General features: G+C 37.5%; 1 protein-coding gene across 1 annotated transcript; it reads right to left on the reverse strand.

Annotated features, from left to right (window-relative positions):
- Positions 1-243: 243 nt before the first annotated feature.
- Positions 244-18,111, reverse strand: LOC136017910 (formin-1-like). The gene is made up of 3 exons (XM_065686636.1): positions 17,855-18,111; positions 1,013-3,029; positions 244-328 (listed from the first exon to the last, which is right to left on the reverse strand). Exons 2-3 carry the CDS (start codon positions 2,922-2,924, stop codon positions 288-290), a joined length of 1,953 nt encoding a protein of 650 aa, XP_065542708.1. The 5' UTR covers positions 2,925-3,029; positions 17,855-18,111; the 3' UTR covers positions 244-287.
- Positions 18,112-18,463: the final 352 nt, after the last annotated feature.

Consider the following 18,463-nt stretch of genomic DNA (forward strand, 5'->3'; position numbering starts at 1 on the left):
AAAAACAAACAAACAAACAAACAAGCAAAAAATATTTTTGTGCTTTTTTGGTGAGCTGTATCAGCCAAAGGTAAGGCAAGACACCTAAATGCACTTTGCAGGGAAGCAGGGGTAGGAATGGGAAGATTCATCACATAAGACACTCAAGTCAAAGTAAATAGTTGAGAAATACAGCTATCAACAGGTTTTTCCTGCAAATTAGCACCTCTTTCCCTTCTATAGTGAAATCATGTCACTTGGCACTGTCAGCCCTCCCCCTAACACATAGCGACCAGTCTAAGCCACACCTAGACCACTGTAGGATTAGATTCTCCAGCCTTCCTGTTTCCTAGAGAAAAAAATGAAGGGTATTGATGTTGATGTTCTAGCTAAGAAAGCAGTTATTCAGTATTCCGTATATTTATGCATTATGTTGACAATATATATTTATAAATAAACCCATGCACTGTACTAAAATAACACTGTACCATGACTCCTGCATGCAATCCTTTTAAAACCCAGCCTTTTGTTGTTTCAGAATTTACATCAACCTCTTGTAGCTAAATGGTCAAAGCACCAGTCGCATACTTAACGCAATGTAAATTAGCTTGCCTAGACAATGTTCATCAGTTAAGCTAAGCAAACTAAAAAGAACATTTTGGATAACAAATCTCATAATAACATTTTGACAGATTAGAACACAGCACAGGAAAAGCAGGAAAATAAAGATGCAAACTTTTTTCATTTTATATAGAAAAACATTTAACTAGCTTTGGTCAAGAGGTCATTCAATAACAACTGGACTGAATATAAGCTGACATAAAAATGCATCTGAAAGGAAATCTTATATAGCTGTAAGTTTTGTTTAAAGAAAAAATAAAAACAACTTTTCTCTCAGTCCTTAAGTAGTGAAAAATATCTTCATTGCAAGCATACCATTTATTATTGAAGGCTACTATTAAAAAAATACTCCAATACTTTCATAGCTGGCCAATAGCTGGCCAATACAATTAAAAAATGAAATAGAACTGACCTGGACAGAAATTCTGCTGTGTCTGAGTAGTTATTTTTTCTTGTATGGCGCGCTTTTCAAAATGCCCTGCAGTTGCGTTCTGATGTAGGCCTCGTTGTCTGGTGGCAAATCCCGATTCTCCAGGGTCAGAAAACTTCAGATAAAACTGTGGCTCCAAATCACCAAGAGAGAGGTTTATAGCCCCATGTCTCCCATGGCTATAGTCAGGGAACATAGATTCGTCCTCGGTGTTCTGTGTTGGTAATGGGAGAATCCGATGATGCAGCTGTGGGCTAGGCAGTCTCGAAGATAACGGAGAAGGAATAGGTGACATTTGTTTGTGTGTATTAGATACCGGATATGAATTACTAAAAACATTACTCACTGATACTAACGAGGGTGAATGCAGCTTTTTCTCTTCCAGTTTAAGATTATTACTTGTCTGAGAAAGATCAGAACTTTCATTTACAGGCAGGTTCAAAAATAAATGCTTGTTGCTTCCCCGGGATACCGTGGTTCTTTTCTCATATATTGAGCCTGGCAGGTTTCTGTCTACTCTTGTAATTTGTTGCAGTCTCTTCCATTCTGCAGCTTCATCTAAACTGTCGCTCCGAATAACTTTCAGAAGAGCTTTATTGACTGCTCCCACAAGGTTGCATGACTCATCAGTAATGTGCACTCTCTCTGCTTTGTACTGCAAACCAGAGCCGCCTTGCTCCTTTTCCTGCAGCACAGCATTTTTAGAGTCTCCAGCAGCTTCATCTACGGAGTATACATGAGTTCTTGATATAAACTCTTTATTTACTGTTGTGAGAACAGGAGGAATGGTTTCTTTATCCCTGTGAAAATCAGGTAAAGACTCTGAAGGGGGTCTGTCAACTTTTTTAATACAAGCTTCTGAATCCTGTACCTCAGCAACAGCTGTGATTCCTGGTTTCTCCCTGCATACTGGCTCAGTATACTTGCTACTTTTCAAGCTTTTAGCAGCTGCGGATTTACTTGATGTCTCAAGTTTGTTAGATAGACTGTTCTGAGATGACTTTACCAAAGAGATACTCTGATGCACTTTCATAACTTCAGGGATGCATTCTCCATTGTCCACTAGTTCAGCTGTGACTGTGGTGTTGTCTTTTGAGCTAGAACCTGGTAGGTCAGCATCCGGTTTCACAGCTTTGTTGCTCTCAAGAGAGCACCCCTGTTTTATCCACCTTTCTGGTTGTATGCTATTGTCTACTGGTAAATCATCCTTACCTTTTACTGCTACCCAGCTGGAGGCAGAAGAGGAACTGGGAAAACTCTTGGTAGGAAATGTTGTGGGGAGCATTCTCTTATTTTCCAGTTGCTTGTTTTTTGTGTTCAGCAAAGAAAGATGCTGTTCATGTATCTTTTTCCCCCCTTTCCAGTGCCTGAACTCCTCAAAGCTGTCTTTCCTTCTAGATTTCCTTATTTTTTTGTGATTCAAATTGTCTCTATTTGTGGAATCCAGAAATAACTTCTGCTGACATGTAAAACTGAAGTAATCATCACCTTTAAGTTTTGGGACTCCGGAAATATCCTGTTGCTTTCTCTCCTGATGTCCTATGTTAAGGTCCAGAATATGATGTGATCTCAAAAGACTGGATAACAGTGTTTCCTTTTCAGCACTTAGTTTGTACAGTTCAATAAGAATGTCTTTTGTGGTACTTTGCTTGAAAATAATATCTCCAAAGTCCTCATATGGCTTTTCTCTCAGCTCTATCTGTAACCTCTCCCTTACTTGATAGCAGCTACAGAAACGTTTACTGGTTCTATCCAGAGTTAAACAGTGCCTGTAAGTAAATCCTCTGACTTTGCCTTCTGGAAGATAGAAGCTGATGTAACAAAGCTCCATAATGGGTTTGTGCAATTGAAGGACGGTATGCGTGCCTTCCATTATGCTTGCCAAATTAGTCATTCGTTTAAATTATGTGCTAAGTATTTCAAAGCTTGCATGACATAGCATGTGAGGCAGGGAATGGACGGAAGGCATCTGACTAATCTTCAACAATAATATTGTCTGCTGAAAAAAATAAAGAGAAGCCTGTCAAACTTGATTATGGCAAATTTAGTATGACAAATAACAAGCCTGCAGAAGCACAATCTTCTCTCAGTGTTTTCTGATACAAATCTCTTACCTTGAAAAATCTGACCCAAAAAGGATGACATTGCTAACACTCATAGTTGGAGTAATAATCCATCTCTCATACATCATTTTTCTGTCTCCAAGATTCTCAGTTGAGAGAACTGTTCCACAAGGCCACAGAATGTTCACTAAACCACACATCTGAAACACAATTTACTTTTAAATACTATATCCTATTGCCCTCTCTCTGTTAAAAGTTATCTTGCTGTTGAACATTTAGTAAAAAAGAACCATTCAAGCACGTATGTTGCCTTTTTTCTCAGCACAACCAGCAATACCATCAAAAAGTAATTAGCTCTCACTGCTCTATTTACCAAGAAAACATAAAAAAAATAAAAGGCTGAACATTTTCTTCTAGTACTTATCTGTGAAACTGCCGTGACATCAAAAAAACTTGCAAGAATTAAAAAATAATTAAAAAAAGATCAGCTTCTGTTTACTTGGCTAGCATATGGGTACTGTACAAACCTATTTTGATTCACCTAAATAGTGTAATTGTACTACAGGCAAGTTTATTGAGCTCTGTAATTTCTTTTTCTTTGTATCACATTGTATTTTCTTGCTACAGATTAGATCTATTTACATTCATTTGATACATCATGATAGAAGGTGGTTTACTAATTTTGATCACTAACTTAGCTTTTTATCCAGAAAGAACTCTACTGCCACAAGTAAAGAAGTCTGCAGTCACCAGGAAAAGCCTAAATATCAGGGAAAGACAGAAAGCTCAGCAGCATGCAAAACTGGAGAGCGCTGACTCCAGGGCTTCTCTTTGTTGAAAAATGTAGGAATTTCAGTTTTCAGCTTCAAAACATAAATACAGGGTAACTTTCTGTCATTTCAAAATAGGAAAACTCAGCCTCAGGCAACAATAGTTAAAAGGAAGGTGTCACGTTACCATGTCACATATTTCAGTTTTATATATTTTTTACGTATATTAGCATTGTATCAGTTTTTATTATGCAGTGAGTAAGATGTGATAAATTGTTGGCATAATTTTGTAAATAATTAGCAAATCCTAACTCTAAGAAACAAGCAACATTTACGCAAAACCTATCCTCCCAGCAAGTAGTCATTTATTACAGTGATTTTGATCTTAGTTTTCTTAAAGCATTGCATTTGTTTATAATGTTCTTTAAATAATTTCAAACTTTCCTTTTACTTTGAGTAGTATCACTTTTCATGCAAGCAAAACTCTTAATTTGCACACATAATCCTTTAAGTCAGAGGAGTGATCCTAAGGAGAGAGACTAACGGCAAGAACAATCTTCCATTAGGGTCAGATAAGCTTCTTAATTCTGTTCACCAGCAGTCAATAGCTACGTGGCATGATTCAGAACCCCATCCAGGTATAGGAAGGTGTGGGAAAGATGCAAAACCTTTAGTCAGTACTTCTGTTAAAGACTGGCTTGTTATTTCATAGGCCTACAATAGTTTCTGAGAATATTAGGCCATACTATTTCTTCTTGTATTCTTGTTTTAAGTCATTGCCTGAGTTTGGAGTTCAAAATATGGACAAGTTTATGTACTGCCTAAAAGAGCAGCCTCACTTTAGCCTTCCCTGTCTTCAGCTGTGCATGCCTGCTGCTTTTCTAATGGAGAACTGGGTGATCATGCAGCCACAGCGTGTCACTGGCAGATGCAACTAAGCAGTTCTGCATGCAGAAATAATAACTATCAAAGAAGATTTTTTCACCACAAGAGCACTCTTGAGCCTGCTCACTCTTCACCCAAGCAGTAGAGAATGCCCTTTACAATAGCAGTTTGTCAGTACATCACCTTAGCCAAAACACCAAACTGCCCCTCAAGTAATCTGTTGTGGTGAGCTTCTCCAAACATGTGCTAGTTAACATGCGGGCATTTCCATAAATGAATACTCAGCTAATGCATGCTGAGTCAGTTTTTAATTTTAGGAGAAGTTTATTGAGGAGCAGAATTTCAAGAGAGTTACTAGGCAAGGAAATGGATGGCACAGTTGGTTCACTGGCAACATACAGCTGTTAAACCAGGAAGAAGAATAGGCAACTGGGAAAAACCTAGCTAAATTGAGGATGAGGGTGGATATCCCAAGGAGGCCAAATCTATGCTTAGTGTTGACTTAAGGAAGATGATGCATCACATCAAAAGTATTTGTCAATGCACTGATTTAGAAAATAATAAAAGCAACAATAGGAAAAAAGGGAATTGGTTGTGGGTTTATTTAAATGAGTAAGGTTGTATTATGCATATTTCACAGTCTTATCTAGGAAAAAATTTAGTTAAATTAGTCCGTATTATTTTATGTGTTCCTTTGTTTCACCTCAAATAACACTGTATTTTCTCACTGAAATATGATTAAGTGACTTGAAGGAAATAGCTTCATGGAAAATATAGACCCAGACATTATGATCAAATTTAATATCCTCAAATGACTCTTTGGTATCATTGGATGAAACTAAGCTCAGTTCTGAAGAGCACTTTTTTTTATTTTTCTTTTGGGCAAAACAATATACGTGTAAAGGAGAGAACCAGCTGGCCCTCACCCCTGCCACACAGATTTGCTAGGCTATGTCCTCCCAAAACACAGGCAGTTTCCCTAATCTGATCTGAGCTTTAAGTCATTATATTACTGAAATGGGACCTACGGCTCTCCCTTATATCATATTGCAACTACAAGCAATTTTTCAGTTACAAGCAAATAAATCTACTGAAGAATTATTTTTTTTTTTTAAATCTTACCAACTTTGACAACATCCTGCCAGGCCAGCTTAGACCTGTTTTACAGGTTACATCCAATTATATTGCTTCTTAGTTACACCAAACTAAACATTGGGTTTGATGCGCACATGATGACACATTAAAATGTACAATCACCTTGAAGAGATACCCCCCTTATAATGAAAAAATTTACACATACTTTAAAATTAAATCATTAAAAGTGAGTTTCAGAGAAAACCAATAATACTAACAATAGCAGTAACAGAAAGAACATTTTGTTACTATTAGGCCAATAAAGTATTCTTTATCAAATTTTTCATTGATTTAAAAGATAATGTGATACCATTTACTGTTGCATTGGTTAGTGGTATTTTGAAGCTTATTTCTATTAATAGATACAATCTTTACTAAGAAAACCTTTTTCTCTCCAGTGCCTTCAGCATTTTTTCAGCCTTTCAATAATCTGCCATAAGGAAACAAAGTGAACTCTGCTCTATGAGCAGCAGCATTATAAGAAACTATCAGGAGAGTTATGTTAAGGAAAACAAACTGGTTAAGGACTTTCAAACTTCATTGCCCCTACTTTTCTGTTTACCTTGCAATCTGTTAATAATCCTACTTCAGTTTGCAAAACTTATTACAGGGAGTGAATTTTTGTAAATTAAAGGATTTTTTTTTTTTTTTCAGTTCAAAAACAACAAAAAAGGCCCAGATTTAGTGCTTCTCAAAGTCTAGGGACAACACATCCATCCATTCTGCTGTTTAAAATGTGCTCTTAGGAAGCCAGATTCTTCTCTCTATTAGGATATACCATTCGTTGCTCAGCATGACAGATGGTCTTCCTCCTTTCCCTGATCCTTAAGTAAGCAAGAATTAGAACTCTGTACCTTCCCAGCTCTCCCCAATATGATTCCAGAGGAGGCCACGAGGATGATCAGGGGACTGGAGCACCTCCCGTATGAAGACAGGCTGAGGAAGTTGGGGCTGTTCAGCCTGGAGAAGAGAAGGCTGCGTGGAGACCTCATAGCAGCCTTCCAGTACCTGAAGGGGGCCTATAGGGATGCTGGGGAGGGACTCTTCATTAGGGACTGTAGTGACAGGACAAGGGGTAATGGGTTAAAACTTAAACAGGGGAAGTTTAGATTGGATATAAGGAGGAAATTCTTTCCTGTTAGGGTGGTGAGGCACTGGAATGGGTTGCCCAGGGAGGTTGTGAGTGCTCCATCCCTGGTGGTGTTCAAGGCCAGGTTGGATGAAGCCTTGTGTGGGATGGTTTAGTGTGAGGTGTCCCTGTCCATGGCAGGGGGGTTGGAACTAGATGATCTTGAGGTCCTTTCCAACCCTAACTATTCTATGATTCTATGATTGTTATTAGGTGGCAATCTGTTCATTAGTATGCTATAGCTAACTTTCTGTGCTGTGTTATGTAGCCAATTTACATACCAGGTAAAAGTAGTAAAAACATGGGCAAAAGGATCCATGTCACAAGCTAGAAAAAACTGAAATGAAATTGCAATGATATTTGTCTACTGAGCACAACTTGTTGATAGAGGCAAACTGCATCATTTCCTTCTCCTGCTTAAACTCTCTTGTGGCATGCAAAGTTATTTTTTTGGTTTTAAGTGTCTGAATAGACTAAATAATATGATGACATCTCACTAGAAACAAATACATTCTCAGAAGCCAAACTGCCCTGTACTTGTTCCTGGTCCTTTACAGATCACTGTCTCGTTTGTAATAGTTTTAAATAAGCATATTACCTTTCCAGTGCACAGGACATGAAAAAAAAGCAATGATGATACTTTGGGGTTTAGAACTAATGCTCACCATTTATTCTTAAAATTTATATTACATTTGACTAGTCAGGTTGGGAAACAAACATAAAATACATATATTATTCACATCACATCGTCTCCAATATTGTATAAAAAAAACATACACTGCAAAACTAGAACAATGTGGAAATTACTGACTTCACTAATAGTTTAGTTTCTGAAGTTTCTCAACAATACTTCTAAAACAGTGACCTTCTTGACTATAAAACATTACAACTCCTAATATTTTCAGTTGTACTCTTAGCAAGGAAGTCCCTTTATTCAGATTCTTGCTCCTATGATTTGAGCCAGGTGACCTCCATTACATTTTATCTAAGTTAAATGTCGTAGAATCATAGAATCATAGAATAGTTAGGGCTGGAAAGGACCTCAAGATCATCTAGTTCCAACCCCCCTGCCATGGACAGGGACACCCCTCACTAAACCATCCCACACAAGGCTTCATCCAACCTGGCCTTGAACACCGCCAGGGATGGAGCACTCACAACCTCCCTGGGCAACCCATTCCAGTGCCTCACCACCCTAACAGGAAAGAACTTCCTCCTTATATCCAATCTAAACTTCCCCTGTTTAAGTTTTAACCCATTACCCCTTGTCCTGTCACTACAGTCCCTAATGAAGAGTCCCTCCCCAGCATCCCTATAGGCCCCCTTCAGATACTGGAAGGCTGCTATGAGGTCTCCACGCAGCCTTCTCTTCTCCAGGCTGAACAGCCCCAACTTCCTCAGCCTGTCTTCATACGGGAGGTGCTCCAGTCCCTGACATTTTTCCTTATTACAACCATGTAGTTCTAGTTCCAACAAGTTCCACCCATCTGCACTAACTTGCTAGTGACCCCTTTCTAAAAGCCACATGGTGAGGAGAAGCTATATAAGCCTTTCAACAAAGGAACAGGGACTTATAAAAAAATTGCTATTGAAAAAGCAGAAAAATTTAAAAAGGATGCCTTAAAGGGTAATAAATATCACAGAATCATTTAGGTTGGAAAAGACCTTTAAGATCATTGAGTCCAACCGTAAACCTGACACTGCCAAATCCACCACTAAACCATCATAAGGGTATCTTTAGAACGCAATTTTTCACAGACCTCAGAATGAGATGTATATAATATCAGTGATATTCTTGAAACTGGTCTTTCCTATTCAGTGGATTTCTTAGTATTGCTTGCTTATAAAACAGCTTAACTCACCACAGTATTCCTTCAATAAAAATTCTTATATGCCCTTGTGTTAGTAGCTTCCATTTTACAGTAGATACCTGATCCCATAAAAGAAAAAAAGGTTACCAGTGTTACACTTCCTGTAAAAATATTTTGCCTGATATTGTGTTGCAATCTCTACTTAAAACCACGTATCTGCTATAAACTCAAAAATAATAAAATATACTCCTTAAAATCCATATTTCAGTGCTGACTCCTTGCTTATGTGATTGTGAATTTTAAAGACAGAATGACAGAAAGTACAAACTCAAAGGACATGACAGAACAATGAGAATGAAGGAGATGTTAAAATGGGTAGCGGAGTGAGGAGAAGAAAACACCCCGTCGATCTTCAAATGACAAGTTAGCCAAAGATTTATGCAGATACAGATATGTGCTTGAAACTTCTCAAACACAAAACTCTGAACAGTCAAAATATTGCCCCTGTTTTCTATGCCTAGTGACAAACCAGTATTCCATCTAAACAGTGGATATTATCCTGTAAGTGTCCCTCTAGCATGCCCATCTTTCTGCAAACTGAAAACATTCCAGATCTCCAAAACAGTAACTACTAATAAAAAGTATATCTGTTACCATATCAATCTTTTTACCTACTTCCAGCAAAATATTGTGCCAAATAATTCTCCATCTTTCTTCTAACAGCCACAAAAATGAGCCAATACAGCTTTAAGAGACTAACACTTCCATAGCAATGCGTGTTAGCTTAGGCAGGACCAACATGAAGAACTTCCTTCTCCTAGATCACCTTTGACTGTATGCAGGAAAAAGAGGTTTTAATGTTTCATAAGGAACTTTTGCATTACTTAACAATTAAAAGGATGCAAATATAAGGCTTCTTTTCAGATTTGCAGGAAATTATATTAGGCAAAATCTTTTGATTCACAAAGCATTGGCAAGCTACAGCTAATTAGATAAACTAATTGTGCTCCTGTAGCCCTAATAGAAACTCTGGGTTACGTGGCACTCCTGATGCATTAGAGAAAATACATCTTCCAAGGTACACTTAAATGGCCACTAGCGCAGTACAGATTGACCAGGTAGTTTATACAGTGTTTGAAACAACAAAATTTAATCCATAAAGAGGTAAACCATCCTTTAATCATCCACTAATCAAACGACATTTATGGTTTCTTACTGATTTCCAAAGTACAATATCAATATATGACCAGACAAGGACATTTGTGCTCTGCTACTACGAAGTCTCATTTTCACTCCACTTCCTCATAAAAGTGGTGTATGTGAAGAACCACAAGCAAATGCTTCTGGTTTCTCACAAAGCTAAGGCCACAAGACAGCCTTGGTAAGTCACTTGGTAGCAGCAAATCTACACAACAGGAATCAAAGGAATGGATATAGGGTAACGATCAGACAAAAAAACTCTTTCTGTATGACAACCACCATTACGTGGATGAGAACAGATGGCACACGTATAAAAGGGATGTATAATCTCCAGATAATAAGCACTTTTAGATTTGCTATTAAATTTTGTCACAATTAATCTTAAAGTTCACAGAATGTTTTGTCTTCCAATTAGACTAAGTATCTCACTGAAATCTCTTGTAATAACACGCAATAAATTTTAACAAAAGAAGAAACTATCACAAGATTACAGAGAGCCATTACCTTGAAATGTGTGACAATAACAGGTTTTACAATATCTATATTTTATCTAAAAGGTGAAGTATATTTTAAGAATGATGCTGGAATGAACATCACAGAACAGAAATCTCTCTTAAAACACTATTTTCTGCTGATGATCACAGTTGAAACAGAACATTACAATTTTATAGAAATATGAAGATGTTCAAAGACTTGAACTGAATTTTGCTTCTTAGTGCATTGTTACCGAAGAGAGCACATGAAAAAGAAGAAAAAAAGAGAAGCATGGAGCATATCTAGAAACCTGATATGAAATATTTAACATATGATAGGATTATTCCCCTAATTCCTCAAACCCATTTTCTGACATAGCTAAATACAAAATTTAAAAAAGAAAAGCTCTGTAGGCTGTTCCTACATTGTAATTGTTCCAAATATTCCCAACTTCAAAGTACTGCAGAATTTCAGTGAATTACATTTTTGCCATTGGCTTTTTCAACAGTAGAAAAAGGTTATAGATGGAAAATAAATAAATAAATAGTAATCCTGGATGACACTGATGTCTTTTACAGTAAAAAGAGAATGGGCAAGAAAGAACAGAGCATGTAATATTTCAAAAGTCTATTTTTAAAAATCCAGATAAGAGTTTTACTGCAGGTTGAGCAAGAAATCTAATGCATCTTTTCTTTAATAAATAACTTATATATAAAAAAAAAAATCATTTCCTGACAGTCTAGTTTTGAACTTGGAGTATAAAGAAGAAAATAACTGCATTTGGAACTACTACTGATTAAAGAAAGGCAAATAATTCTTTTAAGGAGCTTAGTTAGGGTATGAGCTGATTCTTGGAGATTAAAACGTGACCAAGCAAACTGAGAAGGAAGTCCACTGGAAGCACTGGCAGATGCTAATGGAAGCTCTGATAGAAAGTAATATATTTTTCTTCTATTCAGACTACTTTCTGTATATAACCTGCCATAATTTGGAAATACACAAAATAATTTGTACAAGTCTTTGTTGGAGGTTTGTTTTTCTGTTACTATTTTATCTGTGCTAATTGCACCTTTTCAAATTTAGTTACAGAGAGAAATGAGACCTCTCCCCCTCGAAAAAAAAGAGGCCAACATGAAAGTTTTCATCCTTCTTTAGCCTACAACAACTCAGTAAAGAAGTATGTTGTTTTTTCGCACACAACTATGTCAGCAAGTTAAAAGGAAAAAAAAAAGGAAAAAAGATGACACACATCCTCATCACTACCAGCATTTTGTTGGCAGAGTTCAACCACACCCCAGAACATACTTGCCCAAATCTGTTTGAGAAAGGTGACTAATTACAAGTTAACAAATTATATTTCCAGCACAAACTCTCCTATTTGACTGTTTAAGAGGTTGCTAATAAAAGATTCTGCAATATTAAAACTATAAAAAGTCTTTAATGTAATAAGTAGTAAACGAGCAAACATTAAGGACCAAGCAATGGCAACACATATCCCAAATAAATCACTGTTAACATAGTCTGTTTGAAATGGAATATTTGAAGAAATATAGTATTTAAACAAACAAACAAACAAAAACCGTCTGCACTTCAGTCAGGTTTTTATATTCTTCTGCTCCTGGGCACTTAGCAGGGAAATAACTGAGAGAACAGATGAGCCAATCATCCTGCTTCAGTTTTTTTTTGAACTTGAAGAGAGTTTTCTGACTGCTGAAGAGGCAAACTGCAAGTATCACTACAAACATTGCATTCCAGATAAAGATACATTCAGCATACAGGATTTGATGCAAAATGTCATTTCCAAGTTTCATAGCCTTATAAATAAGGGAGTTTTTTCTAAGTGATGTCAATAGTAATTCTTACAGAATTTAAAGATATTAAATAGGTTTAATAAACTATAACATGATCAAAATTATATTTGTCATTTCTCACCCCACTCCTCCAGTTTTACTTCCAAAAATAATTGTCTCGGTTTTTTACTAAGATTTTTTAAGGAAAAACGTTACAGAGGGGAAGATTTGACAGGGAGAACTGCAGCTGACATAACTAAATGCCACAAAGCTGTAACGGAAAAGAGTCTTACAAAGAAACATGCCTGACCAAATTCAGTATAGATGGCAGTAATAGTCTTGCTGGCTTTGGGGTTTTTTAATGGAGTATCAGGAAACAATCTTATGTACATGGGAGATAAAACAGGAAGAAGCTGCAATTTTTGTGATACTTGAAACACAAGACAGACTTTGATTAAATAAACATTTTTTTAATAAAAAAATTGTCTTCTTAATCTTTGTCCAAAAGCTTTACTTTTGCTTGTTCAGACACCAGAGTCTCAAGGCAAGAGCTACATCTTGTTCTGTTTTGTATTGCTTAGCATCTTCAGTTTCACTAAACAAAGACATCATATTTTTAATTAATTATTGCATGTCCATGCTTGTTAGTCCCATGAAGCATTTAGTACATAGCCTTTCAGACCAAAGGTCTTTTGCCAGACTTCACTTTCAGAGACACATCCGGCATACCCATATAGTCTGAATTTAAACTCAATTCGGTAGTTAAAAAAAGCAAAGGAGAAGAAAACTAAAAGGCTATGTTGTATCTTTGAGCTATTTCATGAGCAAGGAGAAGAAAACTAAAAGGCTATGTTGTATCTTTGAGCTATTTCATGAGCAAGGAGAAGAAAACTAAAAGGCTATGTTGTATCTTTGAGCTATTTCATGAGCAAGGAGAAGAAAACTAAAAGGCTATGTTGTATCTTTGAGCTCTTTCATGAGCAAGGGAAGAGTATTTCCAGCAGCAAAAAGTTTGGACCAACTGCAAAAGGAGGTGTAAATGCCAAGGAAGCTTCAGTACTGAAGATGGAAGAAAAATGAGATTTAAAAGAATAATAACAGCAATTAGAAAACCCTCTTATAAAAACATTTCGTACCTTTAGAAGAATCCTTCCATAATATCCAGCAAGCTTTGAATATATCTTTCTGTAGTGAAAGGTCAAAGAAGATGCCCCACATCAAGTTCTTAGGGATCAAGAACAATTATTTGAAATAATGTATTTGACAAGTTAACAAATCTATCTTTAACTATGCATATTGTAAAATATTAAAAAAAAAAAAAAGCAAAATAAAGAGAATAAACTCAGAAAGCTTTTAAACTTTCCCCCCTTCACTTCAGTGATCTTCGAATTACTTTAGCCTTAAGGAATATTGGGTTCCTTCAAAAGTTATACTTGTCATGCATGGTTTGAAAGTCTTGGCTGTACTGGATGAAATGGAATGTAATGACTTGTGATGATCACATTGACACTTCAAAGCAGGAAGGGTTAAAGCAGAGAAATATGGTTTTATTTGTTTTCTTCAGTGCAACTTTTTGCTAGCAGCATTCATACACAACTAAATGTTTTTTACATATGACTACAATTAAAAAATTCTAAACCAAGTTGCTATCTTTCTGAGAGGAGAGATAACAATAAGTTAAAGGCCTGTTAAACAAGTAAATACTCAAGTATTGGGTTTTATATATATATTTGGTCTTTTTTTATCTGTCTTACGCAAATTGATTAACATTTAAGGTCTTGAAAATGGTTAATTGCTTACATGTCATTGTGATTTTCTTGGTCTGGGGCCTATCATAGAAGACCATACTTGGAATTTTCATTAAATTTTGCAAGTGTGTCAACAGGCAAATGCACTTCTACCAAAAATAATGTTTACAAGTATTTATAAAACTCAATTCTTTTCAAGATTAAACAGGTTGCATAGATACCCCCACAGGGATCTAACTTTAGCAACAAGATAACCCTCATGGGAAAAAAGCAAGAAGATTAAAACATGAAGTCACAGTATTTCAGTATAATAAGCTTAAAATACAGCAAGATAAAAAGAATGGCTTTGAGAAATATGTCAAGTTAAATCTTGATGTAATTAACGTATTTAGCTGATTTTACTTCAAGATATCAGTAATACCATTTAAAATAATTTATAAGATTTAACAACTCCTTAAATGGAAGACAGAAGCAATTCAATATTAAGAATTTACAGGTCTTACATAATTTTCTAAGGGCCCAACTCAACAAAATATATATGGTATTACGAAGATACTAAGCCCTCCATTATTACCACACAGAAATGGATTGAAAATCAAGCTGAATGCCCAAAATAATGATCAGAGGTTCAACCTTCCATGGAAAGGGAAAAATCAGCAGTATCTGCATGACTAGGAGACAGTTACTTGGATGAGAATTCATGCAGTACAATTTGTGTGCTTTCTTTCCCTGTTCTCAGGCAGAAATGCTGAGACTCACTATACATACTGTATCTCTACTCTGGCAACACCTACAGGGAAGCAAAATCACAAACATTAAACTGGAAAGGCATTATGAAATTGCATAAGGTTTTAAATGATCATGGCAAAAGGCAAAAAACTCCCTCAGCCTCCCTGTTTCTGGCAGCTCTAGAGTCTACAGGTTCCATTGTCACAGAGGATGGTTGAACTAAACAGATAATTAGGCATAAAGTCAGACAAAAATAATCAACAAAAATCACAAGGACTGACTTTTCGTGCTTGGTCATTAAAATATTAATGGAGCTTTTCCTCTTACTATCTCCAAATACGTGCAAATAAACCTGTATGGTGCCAAATAGCAACGATAACAGGGAGACATGGTTATTAATAACAAAAAATGAGCTTGGGCATAAAGGAATAATGTATAAATATATGAAAAATGCTGAAACATTAGAAACAATTTACACCCAGTTAAGGTTCAGATTCCATTGATTTATTTCTATTTGATCACTCCGTGACAGACAGTGTCTTGCCTTTTTGGTGTTCTTCATGATACCTAAAACTAATGGAATATACATTCAGATTATATATTTTGAAAATCTTATGAGATCTAAGCTAGAAGAATTTCTTTCATGCCAAAATAGCTAAACCAAAATTAAAAGCTGACAAATGTTCTCAGATGCCAGGAAGACTGGGTGGAGAAAGGGCTGCAAACTAATTTTTGAAAGCACCAACACAGAGGCATACGGAATTTTTTTCTCATTCACTTCTTAAATACTGCATAGTAAAAAGCAGCATGTGATCCCACCCCAGAGCCTTAACAAAGACCTCTATGTTTATTCTTGGTTTCCTTTTCCTACTCTTGACCATCTCTAAAGAATATAATTCGTGGTAACTTACAAAGCTTGCTTTTGACTTTTGGTTCCACTTTCAAACATTCTATGTGTGCAGGTTAAAGCAGGATCAAAGGTGCAGAAAGGATCACCTTGTTAAATGATGCTGTAAAGGCTCAATATACATATACATACTCCTTTACACAGCCAAATTTCATCAACAGCTGCTCTTTAATAAAGCAGAAAAATTACCTTTTTTTGTTGCCAGAGTAAAAGCGGGTTGTTAAGTCCTTTCCTAGTTAGGGAAAATAAAAACAACCTCACAAACACCCCCCTCCCCCCCCAAAAAAAAGAAAAAACCAAAACCAAAAAACCCACAAACCAACCAAACCAAACCAAAATCCACACACAAACCCCAGCAGTTCTTCATACTCCAGGCAGAACAAGCTCTTCACCACATTTTTATATCCTGACAGGTATCAGTATAAAGCTGACATTCATCACTTTGGTACTTATTTTGAAAAGCAGCCATTTCTCAATTTTCTATTTGATATTTGCTTATAGCAAAAAGAGGTCTTCAGTTTCTAATTGTTAAGCTTTCTCAGAGTGAGATTTAATTTCTTCTTTGAAAAGAATTAGCAGTTTAGTTTTTAAATTAAGTGAACAAGGATTGAATAATGGATCAGTACTTCAGTCTTATCCTAACAAGTTGCAAAATATTAGGGAAACATTGACCTGCTGTTCACTACTTACTACATGATTAAGTCACCCAGGCCAATGCAGCTGTATACCTTACACATACATCTATAAAAACCCACAAGGAAACATGCACGTTCATGGCACTTGACTTTTAATGAGATAGGTGGCACTCAAGTCAAAACTAATTTCCATTGTTAAAAAGGCACTTCACAAGACAGTTTGCTTTCCTACCAAACAGCAGCTCTCTACCCTTAGACATTCTGTCTACAGTCCTTCAAATTAAGTTAAGGATGTTACGGGTTTACAGTTTCTTTTTTTTTAGTAAGACAAAAAGCACTTCTTTCTCTCTTCCACTGTCCATTTAATCTAAAGTGGCTGAATTACTTCTGCTGAAATTTACCAAAACAAGACAATTCACCTGCAAGCACAAGCCAAGCTACCTGAAAGGTGAAAGTTTCAGAACACCATGTGTAAGTGATTTACTTCATAGTAATATTAAAGATATACTTGTGGAAATATCCTTAAATGTGCACATAATGGTTTAATGATAGCGCTTGCACAAAGCATTTCTACAAGTAAAACGATCATTAAATCATCACAAACAATTCTAAGGATGGATAGAAATAACTAAAATTAGGAACATAATAAAATATTTTCTGTAATTTCTTAGCAATTTTTAAGCATTTATTCATTTTCTGTGTCCCCCAAGAAAGTAAGGACTCATGATTCCTGCTACACTCGAGGAAAAACTAGTATCACAAGACAAAACAGTGGGACAGACACCTGGAAGGACTAAGTATATCCAGTTCCCAGACCAACTCTCTGTCAGTTATATCATAATGTGATTTAATATTGCACTGAAGAAAGGAGATAGTGCAAGACAGCAAGAAAAGGACTTCTTCAGAATGTCATTATGTGTCCTTTTCCTACTTGTAAAAGATATTCGGAAATATCATTACACAAATGCATTCTAACTCAGGGTAACAGTTCAGTAGCCTCATCTGCAATGGTGACGCCCATAAGCCTTACAATATAGAGTAACAGATTGTCTGAATGCTGTAAATATTAATCACGTGTTTTCCACTCCTCTGCCCTCCTGAGTGCATGAGGCTATTTGCACTGGCCAAATGCTACAGAATGGTAACAATCTGCATCCCCCACTTCACTGTGCCCATCCCATATATTAATCAAGAATAAAAAAAAAGAGCATTTAAGAGTAATTTTGGGTCGGGAGGAAGTAATCCAGTGACAACTTACATTAGCAGCGCTGACAGAAAAAGGGGAGAGAAGGGGGCAGGAAAGAAAGTCACGGACTTTCTCCGGAGCGCAAAAGAAACTAAGCGATCCCAGTTTTTATGATCCCGCAGAAGCTATTTATAAGTAAACACAGAGCAAGCGGACGAGATGCAAATGAGGACGAACCAGATCCCTTCTTTGCAGTCCTGAGTTAGTGGTTTTATTTTCTAATCCACTCGATTGCGACAGAAGCCACTGCAGGGAACCGAGCAGATGGGCAGAGCGGTAGAGGAGCAAACGAAAGGGCATTACCTTGCGAGAAGCGGAGCCCTGGGTTCAGATGCTCCCGCTGCTGTTTGAGGTGCAGGGCAGGACATGCGATGCTGAGTGGCTGCGCAACTGCAGCCCCCCCCGCCCCGAGCTAGCCCTGACCCAGGAGCTCGCCTGCAGCCAGCCCTAGCCCTCGTCCTGGTCTTGGTCCTGGTCCTGGTCCTGGTCCCGGTCCCGGTCCCGGTCCCGGTCCTGGTCCTGGCCGTCCGGCTCATTCCCGACGCAGGAGCCCCTGGCTGCGCGCGTGTCTCAGCAGCCCCAGCCGGCGGGGGAGGTGACACGAAAGGATTGACGGCGCAAGTGACCAATCGCGGGACTGCGCGGCCGCCCGGCCCTGACGGCAGGCGGCGGCGGGCAGCGGAGCCCCCTGCATCGCGGCCGGGGCTGCGGGCGTGCGGGGCGGTGAGCGGCCTCTGCTGTCCTCTCCGGAACGCTGGCGCGGGGCCGGAGGGGTTTTGTGGCTCTCCGCGGGGGCCGTCGCTGTGCCATTTGCTCTTGCCGCTTGACGTGTGAGGAATGGGATTCTCCAGCGAAGTGCGGGTTTGCGGGGAGCTAAAGCATCGAGGCTCCTGCCTGCGTATTTTTGTCATA

The sequence above is a fragment of the Lathamus discolor genome, chromosome 6 (genome assembly GCF_037157495.1).
Source record: "Lathamus discolor isolate bLatDis1 chromosome 6, bLatDis1.hap1, whole genome shotgun sequence".
Lineage (NCBI taxonomy): Eukaryota > Metazoa > Chordata > Aves > Psittaciformes > Psittacidae > Lathamus > Lathamus discolor.

Excerpts from the sequence above, each read along its gene's own strand:
- LOC136017910 (XM_065686636.1), bottom strand. The coding sequence starts at position 2,924 with ATGACTAATTTGGCAAGCATAATGGAAGGCACGCATACCGTCCTTCAA. Across the intron at positions 329-1,012 it reads ACAGCAGAATTTCTGTCCAG|GAAACAGGAAGGCTGGAGAA; the intron begins GTCAGTTCTATT and ends TTTTTTCTCTAG.